The sequence below is a fragment of the Xenopus laevis genome, chromosome 1L (assembly GCF_017654675.1).
Source record: "Xenopus laevis strain J_2021 chromosome 1L, Xenopus_laevis_v10.1, whole genome shotgun sequence".
Taxonomy (NCBI): domain Eukaryota; kingdom Metazoa; phylum Chordata; class Amphibia; order Anura; family Pipidae; genus Xenopus; species Xenopus laevis.
This window is the reverse complement of record NC_054371.1, coordinates 167,072,356-167,091,262: the sequence shown is the minus strand read 5'-3', so window position 1 is coordinate 167,091,262 and position 18,907 is coordinate 167,072,356. Positions and strand designations below refer to the sequence as shown.

The following is an 18,907-nucleotide window of genomic DNA, read 5'->3' as shown; positions in this document are numbered from 1 at the left end:
GCCCAATGAGCGGATCTTTGCATCTATGGCCACCTTAAGGTGTTACAATGCAGCAGTACAGCTACCAAAAATCAAATCAGCAACTAGTTTTGACCTGTCTACTACAAGATAAGAAATTAAAATTAAGTAGTGAATGGTTACGGTGCTACATTGAAATATAGCACCTAAACATTTTAAACAGCCCCAAGCTTTTTATGGTTAAGAGAAGAAAAGATGAATTGACAGCAATAGCTCTCTTTTAATGACAGCGCTTATTTAGATGATCAGGCTACCAACAAAGGTTAGCAATGGCAATATTTTTGGTGAACATCCCTTTTAAACTCTTTGAAAATAAAAACTGTCCCTTCTGAATGTAATCCCAAGTGCTGCAGTATTACCTGTGCCTCCTTTGCAGTCTTGGTGATATTTATAAACATCTGGGCAATCTCCCTGTCAAAGACTCGCACCCGGTCCCAATCTAGTGACAGTGGGTGTTCCTGTCCATGGCTCACCTGCAAATTGTAAAACAAAAGTCTCTGAATGGGAGCAAAACCTCAAAGAAGTGGATACTATGTCATTTAACTGTGGTGTATACACCAGTACTGTATAAGTGATGCTACACAGGGTGCAATAATATTACTTTGCCATGTAATTACTTTCGAAATGTTCTACATACTGTGTGCATTACACAGTATCAAGCAGCAGATGATAGGGATGCAGACTACAAATCAGATACTTCAATTGAAGAGGACACTCGCACACCCGTTCTGTAGATAATAAGGCTCGCTCGGTGCCCAATGATTGGAGGATACAGCAACCTCCCAACGTACTGTATAGAAAAGAACCACATCGGCACACAAGACTTGTGTCTGCAGGGCAAGCCCTTGCAAAAGTTTTACTGCGGTGTTGCAACGTTTCGGGGCTCAGCCCTTTTGTCAAGTCTCGTGTGCCAGTGCGGTTCTTTTCTATACAGTACAAATCAGATACACCATATAGTGGAGTTCATATATTAAGACTGCACTAGGTCATTCGTTTTCTAGCATACACCATGTTGGTTCAGGAACTGATGTGAATAGTACCCACCCTATTTTGAAAGAGCCTCATGTAACAAGAGATCAAACAAGATAGGCAGAAAGAGATAAACAAGACTGATGGGAGTTCAGAGTTATGTGCACACACAATGCAGTCCATGAGAAAGCAGTAGTAGGTGGGATAATGCTGGTTGACTAAGAGGAATGCATGTCGCATTCCATAAATGCTCATCTGGGACAGAGATGACCGGAGGGTAAGCATGTACTCAGATTTGCCTACTTTCAGTGGACACAAAAAGATGAATTTTACACTTGCCCCTACCAATATGTGTTCATTCATTATACACCTTTTCAACACATGAAGCACATAATTTAATAGCATATGACAGAGCAGATATGAAGGTATGCTGCAGCTCATTAAATGTTACAACAAACCTTGACTTGAAGGACCCAGTAAGTCTCAGGTTTGAAAGACTGGATCTTATCATGTCTTTCCACACAGAATCCAAGTGTTGGTGTTTGACATGGTCCAAAGGAGATTAAAGAGCTGTCCAAGTTGCCATATTTTCCTTGAAAATACTTTGTCTGAAACCTAAGACAAGCGACATGAATTTCATTATTAATAGAATCTTGAATCTGTATACTCTTTTTCTGTATAATCTCCATTCGCTGTTCTAAATTTATATCTGCAATTAAATGTAATTGTGCAGTAACCTGCAATTTTAAAAAAAAACCTTACTCAACACATGTTGTATTCCTAAAGTATGTCTATACTGACCAAAAATACACAAGGTAAACTGCAAAAGTAGGTTATTCAGCCACTCAGATGGATGTCAAGAAGCCCTCTAGCAATGTAGTTGAAAAAAAACTGTACTGATCAATAACTAATATCATAATAATAATGTCAATAACAGACCATGAAAGCATGTCTGCATCAGGACATTAGGTAAAACAAGGTATTTTTCTGTACTGGAGATAAAGCCATCAGGGTGCAAAAATGTTTCTGTGTCTCCCAGATGAGAGTAATACTATTTACCACCTGCCTAATGTCTTCACTCGAACAAAATTTTAATGTCTAAAGACGTCGGTGGTCCCTTCCACTATTGTGACAGGATGATAAAAAAGATACCTTGTAAAGGCACAACCAATTCTCAGGTCCAGCTCTTGCCTGGCATCCACAGATAGGGCTTCATTCTTATTGGGCTCCCCAAGTCTGTTCATTGCATTCAGGATGTCTGTATCAGTAATGGAGCTAAACTTGGCCCGGTATACTGTCCGCTCCCCACCATGGGCTTTGTTCATAACAGGATGTATAGCATCTAAAACCTGGAAAAGACACAAGGATGATGATGATGATTATGATGAAGTTCTGACTAGTCTTCCAGATTCATTAAAAGCCAACTACAAAAATGGAAGCTGCTGGATCAGTACCTGTTCTAAGCAGAACATACCTAAGGCAGTAATGTCATATTCCACAGATGTATCAAATTAGAACAGTTTACAGGGTAAGTGACCCCCCCCCCTTCCAGTCCCGCTCCAGGGTGAGAAGGTGAAAACTTCAATATCAAACATTAAGAAAATGGTCAAAAATAAGGTTAGAAACTGAGAACATTTTTTGAAGGTTGTTAGTTACAATTACCAGAATAACCAATCATACATCATTCCCTCCTTTCCTGTGGTAGGGCATGCTGGAGTGTGGATCTCTAATGTCTTCTCTAAGATTAGCCATGCATTGAAAACACTATGGGGTATATTTATCAAAGAGTTAAGTCAGAGATCGCCACAGTCCACTAGAGTGAATTTCTGCCACTCTCCATTCATTTCTATGGGATTTTGAAAGGCATATTTATCAAAGGATGAACTTTCACTTTCACCCACTGATAAATACTCATTTAAAAATCAAATAGAAATGTAGAGTGGCGGAATTTCACTCTAGAGGACTGCGGCAATCTCTAACTTCACTCTATGATAAATAAACCGCAAATTACAAAGCGCCACCAGACGGATAAGGCCTTTGACTTAAATGTTACCTCAAAGCAAATATTTTCTCCTTCTTTATCACAATCCAGCCAAAGAACAACATAGTCACAGCTACGTCCTTCCACCTGGCAAAACAAATGAGGAGAAGAGTTTAAAGGATATTTGGAACAATAGATAACACCAGTGGGTAAAAGGGTTGTCCTACAAGTTGACACTGGATGTAGAAAAAGGGAGCTCTTTATTCGGTGGATTTCCGAATATCTCTTAGGAGTGTAAACTATGCTACTCTCAGCCTGCAGACTTAGCAGACTGAGACAGGCTGATCCGCTTTGCGCCCCATGTCACTTCAGCCTACGTGTACACACACATAGGTCAGCTCGAAGAGGCCTCCTTTTACGTATTTGGGCTGACCTCAACTGCATGTGAGCTCACACAGGCAGATCTAATGCAAATCAACTGAGATGGGGCACATAGCAGATATGATTTTCTTAGCCTGCAAAAATAGGCATGCTGAGACCAGCTGAGCCTATGCTCCGTGTGCCCTAGCCCTTAGGTACAGTCACACTAAGCTGTATCTCTACATATAAATGCAGGCAGAGAAACAGCCGATTCGCTCTTCTCAGCTTTCACTAACAGGAACTGAATTGCCCTGTGTGCAGACACATGGACCGGATTTTGGAGTAGAGACTCATGACTGCACATTTTTTAACACCAAAATGTAAACCACGTGTCTGCTCACAGGCCAACACAATACCTGTTAGTACAGACAGCAGAGTAGGCTGAAAAGAGGGGATTAGATGAAACAGCCCCATGTGGCTTTCGCCTTAGAACCAAAAATACTGCCATTATAGTATGTCTGACGACACTTTTGTGAACATTGTATAAATGATTATTCATAGCATGTAGACATTAGATTTTACAGAGAGTGTCACAAACCGGTGGTCTACATAGCTCAATCATCAGTCAAACTATTACAGAACCAATGCTTTGTCAAAGAAAGAAAGGAGGTACAGCCATTTATGAATATACTTTGAATATGTATTTAAAAAGTGATTAACTTTTGAAAATTCAAGTAAAACATTATTTTCCTAATACTACCCACCTTTACTAAACAATACAGTGTTTCATGCAAAATGACAATTCTTATTTTTTGATGATAGAGCCACTTTATAAAGTAAAAATCATTTTCATAATGTGGAAATGATATTCTTAAAATAATCCATTAAAATAATCCATTTGAAGGCACACTCACCAAATTAAAGTGTTTGTAAACCCAAAGATAACTTAACTTTTTAAAACAATAAAAGGGTAGTCAGTTCTTCTCCAGCCATGCCATTTTTTTTCCACAATGCCCGCATACATCTGCGATACTTTATGAAAGGCATTTTGAGTAAGGAGACCCTATCCTAAGTTGTATGCAAAACAGACGAAATCCACGGGAAGAAAGAGCAGTTTCCTTCCCAAGGGCAAAATCATTCTTTGTACTGTATCTGTCACAGCAAGTTCAGCTCTAGATTACAACAATGTAGCATCATATTTTACTCCAATGAAATTGATGGAAAAGCTATTAATGCAAATGACCTTAAATGGGCAAAATCTTTTTTTTTCATGTTAAGAAAACACACAGTATGAAAACACCCATATTTAAAGATATGGATTCCAAATGTAGCCCATACTGCATTTAAATCAGCATAAATGTATCTATATATATATATATATATATATATATATATATATATATATATATATATATATATATATATATATATATATATATATATATATATATATAGATTTTGGACAGACTCACCTGTAAGAATTTGACCATATTTAGTTTTGGGTTGGCTTCTTTCTTCTCGGTCGGTGCTTTGCTAAAAAGCTCTGCTGGATCCACTTTGTCCCAGTTGTTATATTTCCCTAAAAAGGAATAATAATGATATTTGTGCACAGTAATTACACAGGTACAATAGAACTGCCATTTTAAGTTTTTCAAGGGACTAGGGGAAAAAAATCATGTAAAATCCAGAAATGTAGTCCTCAAAACATACAAGCACAGGAGTCCTTTTTAATTTGAAATGCAATATTTACTGCTTTAGTGACATGGATTAAGCATTATTGTTACACTATGGGGGGGGGGCACATATGAAAGACCTCTCTGACATTCACAAACTAAAGAAATAAGTGATTTGTGCATGGCTGTATGAGCTGTAGACCAACTGGAATGGACTATTTACAGACAGAATCATGGCAAAATATACATCTAGTTAGTATTTTTTACCTCTTCATTTTCGCTAATAACATTCACAGAAGACAAAGCCATTTCTGGGAACACCAGGATAAAATTTGGTGTAAAATCTGGGAAAAAATTATGTAATATCAGGGAAAAGCTTCCACTCAAAAGCATTATAAATTGGTGGGATCCAGGTTATGTACGATTGAGGTTTTGATGTAAGTCTGAACAGGAATTTTCTCCTTTTTACTGCACTGCTTTTGGTCAATTTGTTTCCTTGCATGTATGTACATATCTTCAGGCATTTTCAGAGGAGGTAGGAGGCTCTGCTATTAAAATTTACACACACACACATTTATATATATATATATATATATATATATATATATATATATATATATATATATATATATATATATATATATAAATACACACACACAAACTTCTTCAGAAACCTCTATTATTATTCCAGAAATCTATCCAATCATGCTGAAAGCCAAGACTTCATAATCCTCTTACTGCACCAGGTTGAACCAACAAGTATTGTTCTCCAGTATTTAGGCCATTTGATGTCTATATTTAGTTATAGCTTGCTGCATTTCTTCAAGCCTAGGGTTTGTCTTTCGGAAACAATTTTGTACTTAATTTGAATATGCTTCTAGATTTCATATAGCTCTGCCCCAGATCTACAACTCGTAGCGGCACATTTACTATGGGTCAAATATCGAGGGTTAATTAACCCTCGATATTCGACCATCGAAGTTAAATCCTTCGACTTCAAATATCGAAGTCGAAGGATTTACCGCAACGGGGACCTTCCCCATAGGCTAACATTGGTGCTCGGTGGGTTTTAGGTGGCGAAGTACACACACACACACACAATAACAGAAAAGAACCAGCAGAGGGTGCTCCTGGCCACTAGTTTTCCATTGTTGGGTCTATCCCTGGGCAGACAACACGTGGCTAAGAGATGCAACCCTGTTTTTTTTTTTTTTGGAGACCTCATGAAGAGCTCTGTGCATGCTGCACTACCTCAATAAACATCTTCTTGTGTTTTCAGCATTTAGGACACACAGGAAATAGTAGAAACAAAATCTATGAAATATCAATTCCTAAAGAACTGGACCCTTCTTGAAAGTCATATTTGTAGTGAACTGGAAAGTACCAAGCTACCATTAGATTAAAAGAAGCACAAAGCAAGGCTCAAATGCTGCAGTGCACTGGGCTGTGTATGCAAACTAAATAGATTCAATATTTAGAAATAGTGTGCTTCTTATTTGTTTGTACAATAGGTTAAATGAGACAAATATAAAAAAAGTTCAAACCAGCAAAAAAACAGTACAGTATGTCAAATAAAAAATAATCCTATGCTTATTTTCTTTAAGTTTATATTGCTACATTTGCCTGATTTTACACTGTTGTTCTACTATAATTCAAAATCATTTCATGTTTACACACATTTTCAGATGTGTGTAAATGTGCATTGCTTTATTTGTCAGTTAAGAAAGAATCGTCCTGCACTTTTGCTTTGGAAGCAACTTCCTCAATCCCCTTATAGAAAACAACTAAAAAAACTAATAACACAAAGGTAACTGTAAAATTAACATACTAAGAGCTATACAATATTACTAAATGATTATTACAAAGTCAAATTAACTCCACTTATAGTCAAGATTCTATGAAAAGACCAAATGCTATTAGTCAAGTCAGTGAATGCTGAATATTCTTAATTTTGACCTTGAGCAAAGGTGGGGGGGGGGCAGTTGAGAAAAATAATAAAAACTGCAAATGTATACATTTGGATGTTTTATATAATTTATGAAAAAGGAGCACAGATAAACTACAATATTCACACTACCTATAAAGTCCAAGCTCATAACATGACCACAGACAGATGTCATCTTGAAGCGCACATTCTGTCCCATAAATGATCCGGTGTATTCATGCACAGAGCACGCACCATTTAGGCCTTTGCGAGATGAGGCATTCCCTGTAATATATCATAGAAGAATTTAGAGTTGTAAACACATGTTTTGAGTGACGAGTTATTCCTTCATACAAATACATAGATATTAAACACACAAACAAACATGAATAATTTCCCTGTATCATTTACTGACCTGTGCAATTCATTGGTGTATCTTGCTATGGACTTGGCAATAGTTTGCCAGTTACCACCAAATGTTTCACAATCCAGTAAAAAAAAGATAATCATTTAAAAAATATCCTAACGTCTTGTCACCGGGTTGATTAAAGGACAAGGAAAGTGTATTAAACATTATCTCATCTGACAGGCATACCTGCAGTCAGTTCTGCGGCATTCCAGAACCTCCTCAATTTTCATCCGTGCAGATGTAAAAGCACAGGAGTTATGAAAATATCAGCGAGTAAAAGCAAATAAAAATCCCACAATCCATCTTTCCAGCCCGGAGACCAAGAACGCGGTGCATGCGTATTATTTCACACTGGGAGACAGCAGATTACTCACAGCAGTAGCGCACAAGAATCTAGCAGTTGGAGTGGGAGAATACTTTGCACGTGCGTTTTGACATCTTGATGATGTAACACAAAATTGTGCCCTCCGACTAAGCCGAGTATGGTGGGCGTTTGAGAAGTTAAAGCATGGGGGATTTGCCACTAACAGCCAGTATGGAACCCTTTCAGCGTGCACTCTACGAATCAGCAGGCAGCGGTGAAGTTAAAATGCAATTGTTTGGTAAATAAATTGCTTTTTAACTTCACCACTGCCTGCTGATTCGTAGAGTGCACGCTGAAAGGGTTCCATACTGGCTGTGAGAGTCTCCCAAAGCTGCGGGTTCGGGGCGTTGCACCCTGGCCAGGGGTCTGGAGCAGTGAGTGACCTGTCTACCATTTAATTCATATTGAATACTGTAAATTAAGCGAAAGGTCCAGGGCCTGTGCACCCAGACCTACCCGAGACAAGAGTGAGCGTTAGAAGAAAATTAATATTCCCTATATTTAAACTTTACTTTGGTTGTAGGATATAAGTGCACCAGTGTATAGTCGATGTAGGATTTGCTACTAAATTTTGAAGTTTTAGTAGTAAAAGATTGCCTGTCACTAAAATGGTTTTATTTTTCAGTCATGTGAAGCTTGTGTGTGTACAGAGTGGCAGATGATTATGATGTTGCACTAGCAGTGAAACAACTTATTGCAGATAAAATGTTAGTCATTTAAATACAGTATCTGCAATCATGCAATAGGATAACACTTGCAATGATGTAATAAAATATGCTGTAACACTTACCTCTAGAAAGAATCTTTGCAATGGACTGGGCCAATGAAGGCTTCTCTGCAACCATAAGTACGGTCTTCATTATTCACATATCAATGTACACGTGTCCAGTGAGAAAAGCAGGACCCTAGTAAATTACAACAGTAGAAATGATAAAGTTTTAAAATATATCTATATATATATATATATATATATATATATATATATATATATATCTATATATATATATATATAGATATATATATATATATTGGTTCAAAAGAAGCTAGCACTTACAGGTCTTAGGCTAGGGCCACACGGCGCGATTTTGCCGCGATTCTGCGCTGGGCGAGTTGCGAGTCGCTGCGGTTTTTAAGCCGAAATAGCTTTGTTAACTTTGGCGCTGGCGTCAATGCGAATCGCGGCGAAATCGCTGCGCTAATTCACACGCGGCGATTCGTTTTCTATTGTCGCCCGAAGTTGCCTTGCTGGGCGTTTCCGGGCGACAGTAGAAAAAGAATCGCCGCGTGTGAATTAGCGCAGCGATTTCGCCGCGATTTGCATTGACGCCAGCGCCAAAGTTAACAAAGCTATTTCGGCTTAAAAAACCGCAGCGACTCGCAACTCGCCCAGCGCAGAATCGCGGCGAAATCGCGCCGTGTGGCCTTAGCCTTATGGTGCAGAAGAATTAACGTTTCGGCTAGGAACCTAGCCGCAACGTTAGTCATTTTTTTTGCTTTAATAAAACCTCTTCTCCACCATAAGACCTGTGAGTGCAAGCTTCTTTTGAGCCATTGTACATACCATTACATAGTTCTGCACTCAGGCACCCTATGATATATATATATATATATATATATATATATATATATATATATATTATTCAATACTCCATGCCTATTATTTTTAATCCTGTAATAATAACACATCTAAGTGCCATCCACATTTTATAAGTTGGTCATACCCCGGCTGATAAAAGAAACATGAATTTGCCAGCTTATTGGCCAGTGTATGGTGTGAGCCAATGGGCCTGAACAACTCTTTAGGCAGGTCTGATTTTCCTGTTCAATCAAGGACTACATCTGCATGCCGATGAGGCCCTCAAATCTACAGCTGGCATATTGTCAATTATGATCCGATCGCATCAGCATGATATTGCCTACCTCAAGGCGACCCTGACAAACCAGCAGATCTTATAATGTAAGGCCAACTTAAAGGAGTTGTTCACCTTCCAAATGCTTTTTTCAATTCAGTTGTTTTCAGATTGTTCCCCAGAAAAAAAGACTTTTTTCAATCATTTTCCATTATTTGTTTTTACAGTTTTTCCAAAATCTAAGTGTAAAGATTAATGTCCCTGTCTCTGGTGTTTCAGTCTGACAGCTCAGTAATTCAGGTGCAGACTCTAAACTGTTACAATTTTGCAACATTTAGTTGATACATTTCCCAGCAGCATCTCTGGAGTATTAGCAACTATTGTATTAATTCTAACAGCTGCCTTTACTGAAACCAGAGGATTCTGGAAGGGCAAAGACATAAAATGGATTAATTAAATGCATCAATTTAGAACGGTTTAGAAGGTGAAAAATGACACTTTCCACTTCAATATTAGAAAAACGGTCACACATAGAAAATTGAAAGTCATTGGAAAAGGTTGTTATTTCTGGTGATCTATCTGAAGACAACTAGGTGTTTAAAAGGTGGACAACCCGTTTAAGTGCAGCAGAAAGAAAACGTTATAAAGGATAAGGACTAATATTTCAGCTTTGCTTATAATCATTTAGAGCTGCTCATATCGCTTAAAAACACAAAAGAACACTACATAAACACAATCTCCGCACACGCCAAAAAAAGTTTTCTGCACAAGTTGCCCCTTTCGTGGCCACACACCCGCAGAATGTGGTGTTATAGACGCCGCAGACTGATCAATATCACATGAATTCATAGGCATCAGCTGACAATATTATGGCCCCATCACAATTAATTTATATTCACCTTTAAGGCTTTTCTTGGGAATCAAGTTTTTCAGTTTCTGTGGTGCCCAATCAGATTTACACTTGGAAGTGTTTCATTTACATACAGCCATAGCAATCACAAGATACCACTGTACTACAAGTGCTTACATTGGGCATTTACTCATCACAAAGGGGTCAGAGCAGGCCTGGGGGTGGAGTCTTATGAGGGGCATGGCTGTGCTGCATTTACTTGCATTTGCAGGGTTCCCTGTTGTCAGCGAGCTGCAGATTTGGCTAGAGAGGTCGGGGGCTCCGGTACCTGCATATTCCCTACACAGTTTCTCTACTGCTCCTTTTTCACAGACCTTTACGTCCCGGTAAAGCCGCATGGGACTATGCAGCTCCAAGCGGGCCTACAACTTCAATGACTAAACAAGCAGTGTTTAGAGCTGTGTAAGGAAAAGAATATGCAGGTACCAGAGCTCATGTCACCCTTCCCAAGTCTGAAGAATAATGACAGCAAGAGGTACATACTGACCTCCTTTTCTAAAACAAGCCGCAGTCTAGAATCACTACTTACAACTCCCGCAAAAAATGTCAACTGCAACCTCCTGTTTTACAGAAAATCCTAGCGCCGCAAGTCTCATCACGCGAGACTGGCGTCACGACGACACGTAAGCGCAGTGACGCACACGTAGCCTAAGTGGGAATGACTAGTAGGCGTAAAAGCCTTACACGCACAGATGGAAGCTGCTATTGGTCAAGGTAGAGCAGCTCCTAATTCTCCTGCAACATCAGCGAAGAATTATAGAAAATAAAAAATAGTCTTATTTGGTTTCAGTTGACAGATATGCTCTCCACCACATCAGCTCTCAATATTTCCTCAGAAGTCATTTCACTCGGAGTTCTAACTTCTGCTGCGGGAATATCCTACCTCCCAATATTTTGGAAACATAAAGAAGGACAAAAAAGTTGCTGCGCATTTTTATTGACCATGCCGGTTTTTGTGGCCACACCCCCTAATTACCATGTTCATTGTACAAAATTTGGCGGGTTGTGAAAGTTTGAACATATTACTGTGTTTTTTTTTTTAGTTATTGCAGTTTTGCTAATGAAGGTGAATTGCCCTTTAAGCTGTGAGTCTAATTTCTCCCAAGGGACCTGTTATCTTATATTGTTACAATTACTTATTTGCTTATCTCAAAATTGTCACAAAAGTATCTTAGCTGTGGCTGTTCTGGGCTCTCTGCCAAAAGCCAATTAAGTTAGAAAGTTTGTTTCTTTTTCTGGATGTTCTTCAGAGAAAATCTGGACTTTTCAGTACAAACAAGTGACTGCGGGTTGAGCTGTTCCTCTGAAAACGGGACAGTTGGGAGGTATGAAATAGGAAAAAAAATCGTGATTGACAAAAGTGCCTGCCCCCACCAGAAGAAAAGAGGTTTTGCGCAAACTAGGGTTATTCCACTTGTGCTCAAGGTGAATTTGGGAAGTCAAAAAAAATGAAAGGAGGTATTAGGGCAGATTTATTAAGGTTCAAGTTGTGTTTTCCACGAAAATTCGACTTTTTGAGGTTATTTTTTGGTCAAAAATCTATTTTTCTGTTTAAAAAAACTCAATGTTTTGAAATTTATTATACCCCGGCCCTGAAAATCATCATCATTTATTTATATAGCACTGTCAAGATACGCAGTGCTTTAAAAATAGCTTGAACCTGAAAATACACCATCTATAACCTGTCGAGGTCATGTAGGAATCAACAGCAGAGGTCCCTTGAACCATTTGAAGATCTTAATAGCCTTCAAGATGGTCATGTTTTTTTTTTTTTTGGAGCATTTTACCCAAAAACATGATTAATTTGAGTGATGCAAGTTTTTTTCCCTCAGAAAACTCTTTATCAATTCAAGTTTTCGGATTGTTAACCCTGAACTCGCTGATTCGAGTTTTTTCTTAAAATTAGAAACTATTTTGTACTGTTAATAAAACCTAAAAAAATTTAAAAAAACTAGAGGACCACAATTTTTTAATTTCATAGGAGAAGACAATTGCCTGAAGTAAAGACTATGTGTATAATTTTATGGAAATAGGAGCATACAGACATCACTAAGGGAAAAGGCTGAAACCTGGTCATACCTTTCATTATTCAATCTCAACTACTGCTGACATGAACCCTGTCCTGAAGGAATTATAGCTCATTAGAAGTGCTGTGAATGAGGTTAGATGCTCTATATTTAAAAAACAATCTTTTGGTTATGTATTAAAGAATCATTGGCGCACATCTTATTGCTGAACGCCACATGATTAATTTGCTAAAAAAAAAATATATAGTACAAGTTACATGAAGGGGGGGAAGGGACATGGCAATGCTCGAATTAAATTAAATTACTACATACAAAATGGATGAAAAACAAGTTGATTCTATATTATAGCTTTATTGAATTTTTTTAAGTATATTAAATGAATTTAAAATTAATGTATTACGAATTAATTAAAAAATATAATTATTTTAAAAAAAACTTAAAAAGAATCGATTAATATGAAGAATGAATTGTGATGTAAATCAGTAAATAATTAATTTATTTATTAAATCGCTCACATTAATTGCTGAGGATCATTGTGGGTAAATATGTACAAACTTGTGGCTATATACCATCACACAAACCACAGTACTATTTTATTCATTTCAACATTATTGACTATTTGTACAGTGCACAAATATAGGAGAGTGCACTGATTCCTCTAATTGAGAGAGCGATTTAAAAACTCTGTAGGTTTTTTCTTTAAAAGAAAATATCCAGTACCTCAAAAGTTTCCTCTATCTGTAAAGAGCATTTGCCAGAAAGGAGCGCCGTTACTTTAAGAGAAGAGCAGCAACTGAAGCTGCCCGAAGCTGTGCAGTAACTGATTTAAAAAAAAACGGATCCTAACAAGTAACAGGCAGTCCGGCAAGGCGTCACCATAGCAACCGTTTAGACGTGTTGCTATTGGTGCGCGCATACAAGTGGGAGGGCACAAGGACAAGCTGCGTGCACAGTTTGCACGTCCTCCTGCTCTGTTCGCTCGTTCACATATGAGCTCTACTGCGCATGCGCTCCCTTTGAACGCTTTCAGTGCGCAGAATCCTCTGCCTTTGTCTGTGTTGAGATCGGATGCATCATGGGATTTTTTTACACAGTACTGTGCGGTTATTTCTGTAAGCAGCCTGCAGATGTCACCAAAGGCTATACACAGAGACGATTGGAAGGCAAGGCTGACTACACAAAAGGTATGCCTATATCTGAAGCAGGATTTATGTATACACTTTCCTTGTCCTTTAAGGGGTGTTCATACAGTATATTGGGGATAGGATCTTTTTTTTTTATGCCCTTGCCAAAGACAACTTAATTATGAGTCCTTTTGTTTTCTAATGTTCTCCACTGGTTCACATTCATACCTTTGCAATCTAGTTTTGTATATGGTATCTGCCTTTATTCAGTGATTTACCTGGCCATATTCACAGATGAAATATGGTTCATAGTTCTTTAAAGAACTGTTTGGGGATCTTAGTAGGAAACCTCAAAGGTGCATTTCTCAAGCTTCGCAAATAAATTATTCTTCCTTAACCTGAACATCACCTCCCGGACATGTTTTTGATGGTCACTCAAGTTAGAGGAAAAAATTAGAATATATACCACTACGAATAACACTAGCAGGTCCCAGAAGATGTCGTTGCCTAACTCCTGGAACACTGCGGGGGAGTTGCAAAGACCGAAAGGCATAATTTAATATTCGTAGTGGCCATCCCTGGTGTTAAAGGCCGTTTTCCACTCATCCCCTTCTCTGATACGAATGAGGTTATATGCACCTCTAAGGTCAAGTTTGGAATAGATAGTAGCATTCTTGACCTGATTAAAATAGTTCCGAAATCAGCGGAATGGGATAGCGCTTTTTGATGGTAATTTTATTAAGGTACATGGGCGAAGACCTTCTTGCCCTCGAAAAAGAATCCAGCACCAGCTGGGGGACTAGAGGGCCTAATGAAACCTCTTTCAAGGTTTTCTTTGATGTACTCTTTCATTGCTTGGGCTTCGGGCAAAGAAAGAGGCTAAGTTCTCCCTCTAGGGGGAGTAGACCCAGGAATGAGGTGAATTGGGCAGTCATAACGCCTATGTAGGGGTAAAGTTTCTGTGGCTTTTTTAGAAAACACGTCAGAGACATCAGCATAAGCCGCGGGTAAACCCTCAAGGGATGTGACTGCCACCAATTGAGGAACACTTATGCAAGAGCCCTTACATTTTTGACCCCATTGAAGAGTTTCCCAATCAATATGTGGGTTATGTACCCTTAACCAAGGTAAACCTAAAATTAGAGGAGAAGAAGAAGAACCCTCGATAACATAGAAAGATAACTCCTCAGAGTGCAAGTTATTAGTGCACATGGACAAGACAACAGTCTTTTTGGTTACCAAACCTGACCCCATAGGCTTTTTGTCAACGGCTAAGATTCTCAAGGAGTTAGAGGAATATTAAACCTTACTGCAAAGGCAACATCTAAAAAATTCCCCGCTGCCCCAGAATCCACAAAAGCAGAAACCTTAACAGATCCCGTAGGCCAGGTTAAATTAACAGGTACCATGATCCTAGAGGAAAATTGGCGAGAGGAAACTTCTCGAGCTAAATGGAGCTCCCCTTCTCCATTTAGGCTTTGAAGTTTCCCGGCCTCTTAGGACACTGGTTAAGAAAATGACCCTTTTTCCCACAGTAAATACACAGACCCTGAGACCGCCTGCGGGCCTTTTCCTCAGAAGTTAGATGAGTTATGCCCAATTGCATGGGTTCCTCCTGAGGTAGAGGCACAGAGGGGTTAGATGGCTTAACATTAGAAAATCCAGTAGGAAAGGAAGGACCCTTCTCACCTTTTCTCTCCCTCTGTCTTCTATCTACTTGGATGGCAAGAGACATTAGATCATCCAAATTAGTAGATAGAGGATAGTTTACTAAGCTATCCTTGACAGTATAAGAGAGCCCTATCAGGAATTGGCTACGAAGAGCCATGTCGTTCCAACCAGTTTCTACAGCCCACTGGCGAAACTCAGTGCAATACAGTTCTGCATCCCGTTTTCCCTGGCTTAATTTACGAATCGCGGTATCGGTAGATGATGCATGATCCTGGTCATCTTAAAGTATCGCCATGGTGTTAAAGAAGGTTTCAAGGGAAAAACGGGCAAGGTCAGAGGAGGATAATCTTAGGGCCCAAATTTCAGGGTCACCCTGTAATAGGGTCATTACAACCTCACTTTTTCCTCCCCAGTAGTAAAGGAGTGAGGGGAAAAACTCAGGTATAGTTTGCATGCCTCCTGAAAGACAAAAAATTTGGTTCTATCCCCACTAAATTTTTCAGGGAAAGAAATTTTGGGTTCATGGGGTTTATGAGTATTACCCATCTCAGCAGAAGAACTCACTGGCACAGCATCAGAAGATCGGACCACCGGCTTTGGCATCTGTTCAGACATGTCCAATCTGCGTGACAGGTTGTGCAAGCCTTGCACCAGGTAGTCTTGTTTCTGCTCTTGAACCTCCAAGCGCTGCAGGAGAGTGATGAGGAGTGCTTCCGTAGTGGGAGGAGCAGAGGCAGTATGACCTTCGGCTTCCATGGCCTGTTAAATGTCACGGTCGGCACCCTAAATCCAGAACCAATGCTAAGCACCCTGTTCTCGGCTCTTGCTTCCACCTTTAACAGCCGCCTTTTACCTCGGGAGGAGCCCTCGGCATATTCGGATGCCACCAGGTCTTATTATGAGTGGTGCCAAGCGAAGGGTTCTGGAGGAGCAAAGGGGCACGACGGTAAAGCAAAGTCTTTGGGCAGAAGGTCGCAGTACAAGGCGTGGACAAAAGGCATAGTCAATCAGGCTAGGTTGAGGCAGGCTGAGTACAAGCGGAGTCAGACAGGCAAGGGTCAAACCAGAAGATCAATCAGAAGGGATACAGAAGAGTCAGTTACCAGGCATGCCAGTGCGACTGCGCCTTTAAATCTAGCAGAGGCGCTCGCACTAGGAAACTGGGGATTGAAAAGAGGAAGACAGGCATAACGGGCGTCCCCGCCGGCCCACTAGACCACTAGGGTGAGTAGCCCTCACAGATCTCCTGCACTGAACAGCCAGAGAAAGATACAAAGTTTCTAAAACTGAGACTTTAGGCAGAGAGCCCAGAATGGCAGGTGTACTTAGATACATTTGCAACAATTTAAGATAAGCAAAGAAACAATTGTCACTATTTAAGATAAGCAGGTCTCTTTGGTAAACTGTGACTTGCAGTTTAAAGTGCAAGTAACCTACATTAGCACATAAAACCTGAACCCTAAAACTCCCAGAAATGTGTTCAAATTTTCCATAACCTGACAAATTTTGTAAAAATTATGTGGTATTTATACAGTGTGGCATAAAATGTGCGTGGTCCAAAATTTTTTTGCTGTGCTGTGCATGGCAAATGTTTTTTCTCTCTTTCTATTTTCCAAATGTTGGGAGGCATGCCCTAGACAACATGCAAAGGTTGGGAACTTGTACTCATGGGTAAATGACCAACCCAGGGCCCCCATCCAAAGCATCCATGTCTCCTGTTATCAATGTATGTCTGGACAGGCATTCTCCAGTTCCTGCAGCCCATCAGTGTGTGAACACACAATTTGACAACAGTACACACACACGGGACACCTGGTGGCATCTAAGTAGCAGAACGCTCCTCCTGAAGCGGTTGTTAGAGGCAGAAGTGTGAGCCAAGATCAGTAACTAGGGGTCAGCTCTGTGTTTTGGAATACCATACTTGACACTTCTGGGTTCGGCCAGTGGCGGAACTACCGGGGGAGCAGGGGGGTGCAATGGGGCCAGGGCCCGCACCCCCTCAGGGCCCCCCGGCAGCTCGCGTACTGCCGATTTCCAGGGGCAGCGGACGATTTTGGGGGAAGATAATATGGTACGGAGGGGGGCGGGGGCCCGGCTGCACATCCCACACAAGGGCCTGCCCCCCTCCAGTTTGACAACAGTACACACACACGGGACACCTGGTGGCATCTAAGTAGCAGAACGCTCCTCCTGAAGCGGTTGTTAGAGGCAGAAGTGTGAGCCAAGACCAGTAACTAGGGGTCAGCTCTGTGTTTTGGAATACCATACTTGACACTACTGGGTTCGGCCGGTGGCGGAACTACCGGGGGAGCAGGGGGGTGCAATGGGGCCAGGGCCCGCACCCCCTCAGGGCCCCCCGGCAGCTCGCGTACTGCTGATTTCTGGGGGCAGCGGACGATTTTGGGGGAAGATAATATGGTACGGAGGGGGGCGGGGGCCCGGCTGCACATCCCACACAAGGGCCTGCCCCCCTCCAGTTACATTACTGGGTTAGGCTTACTATTAAAGAAGTTTTTTTTAACCTTGCAATAGAAGGTATGCTTATTACTGGTGCAGTGGTTTGAAAATGAGTATAGTACTGCTGTGGATTAGCGATCTAAATAAAACTAAGACTATATACTTAGGAGAAAATGTATTGATAGTCATTTTAGTAATAATAGTGTTTTTTCACCATGGTTTACCACATCTTGTAAAAAATAAAAGTCTTGCCACCTAAAAATTTGGTTATGCTCCAAGTGCTGGTATTACCGTATATTAAAAGCACCTAGCATAAATTATGTTAATCATATTTTTTATGTTAAAGGGGTTATTCACCTTTCAACACTTTTTCCACTTCAGTTGTTTTCAGATTGTTCACCAGAAATAAAGACTTTTTTCAGTTGTTTTACATGTTTTATTTTTGATCGGAATTCATGTTTCTGTCTCTGGTGTTTCACTCTGGCAGCTCGGTGATCCAGGTGCAGATTTTCAACTGTTACAATTTGCCATATTAGTTGATACATTTCTCAGCAGCAGTGTGGAGTATTAGCAATTAGTGAATCAAGTAAACCGGCGACCTTTGATGAATCTCAGTAATTCTGCTCAGTAGGGCCACAGATAAGAAATGTTTCACCTAATGTACTATTTAGAATAGTTTACAGAGTCTGTCTCCCCTCCGAGCTGCTTCAAAAAGACATGGAATGGTGAAAATGAAACTTTAAACTTCAATATTAGAAAAATGGTCACAAATAGAAACATAAAAGAAATTGAAAAACTGTTTTTTTTTAACTGTTGGTGAGCTGTCTTTTGGAAAGCAGAAAAAGAAGTATTCACTCAGAAGACGAGTTTAAAGAGCAGCACTTATGTATTATTGTACTTTTGGTCTAGAATATAGGAAGAGATCTGGTATATTTGTGAAAGGCAAGAGACAAAATTTGGTTGTTCTATAAAGAAACTGTAGGGCTGCCCAATTTAACTGGATACTGATTTCAGGAGCTGGACAGCTCACTGAGCAGTGCTGCCAGGTAACTCCAGATCAACATACTAAACCCGTGCCAGAGAGATGCCGCATAGATGTTTTTTTTTATAAATAAATAAGCTGATATGAACTACAATAATGACTGATCAGTAGAAAACAGCACTCCCAGG

The 18,907-nt window shown here is 39.9% G+C and overlaps 1 protein-coding gene across 3 annotated transcripts in view; it reads right to left on the bottom strand.

The window, feature by feature from the left end:
• Positions 1 to 11,141, bottom strand: part of top3b.L (DNA topoisomerase III beta L homeolog) — a 29,222-nt gene extending 18,081 nt beyond the window's left edge. The window contains exons 1-8 of one of the 3 annotated variants that reach the window (XM_041573287.1): positions 10,988 to 11,141; positions 8,489 to 8,603; positions 7,079 to 7,210; positions 4,801 to 4,907; positions 3,041 to 3,115; positions 2,140 to 2,336; positions 1,446 to 1,602; positions 378 to 491 (exon numbers count right to left, since the gene is read on the bottom strand). In XM_041573287.1, coding sequence (XP_041429221.1) covers positions 378 to 491; positions 1,446 to 1,602; positions 2,140 to 2,336; positions 3,041 to 3,115; positions 4,801 to 4,907; positions 7,079 to 7,210; positions 8,489 to 8,558 — 852 coding nt within the window. In that variant the 5' untranslated portion in view covers positions 8,559 to 8,603; positions 10,988 to 11,141. 3 annotated transcript variants of the gene reach the window in all.
• Positions 11,142 to 18,907: the final 7,766 nt, after the last annotated feature.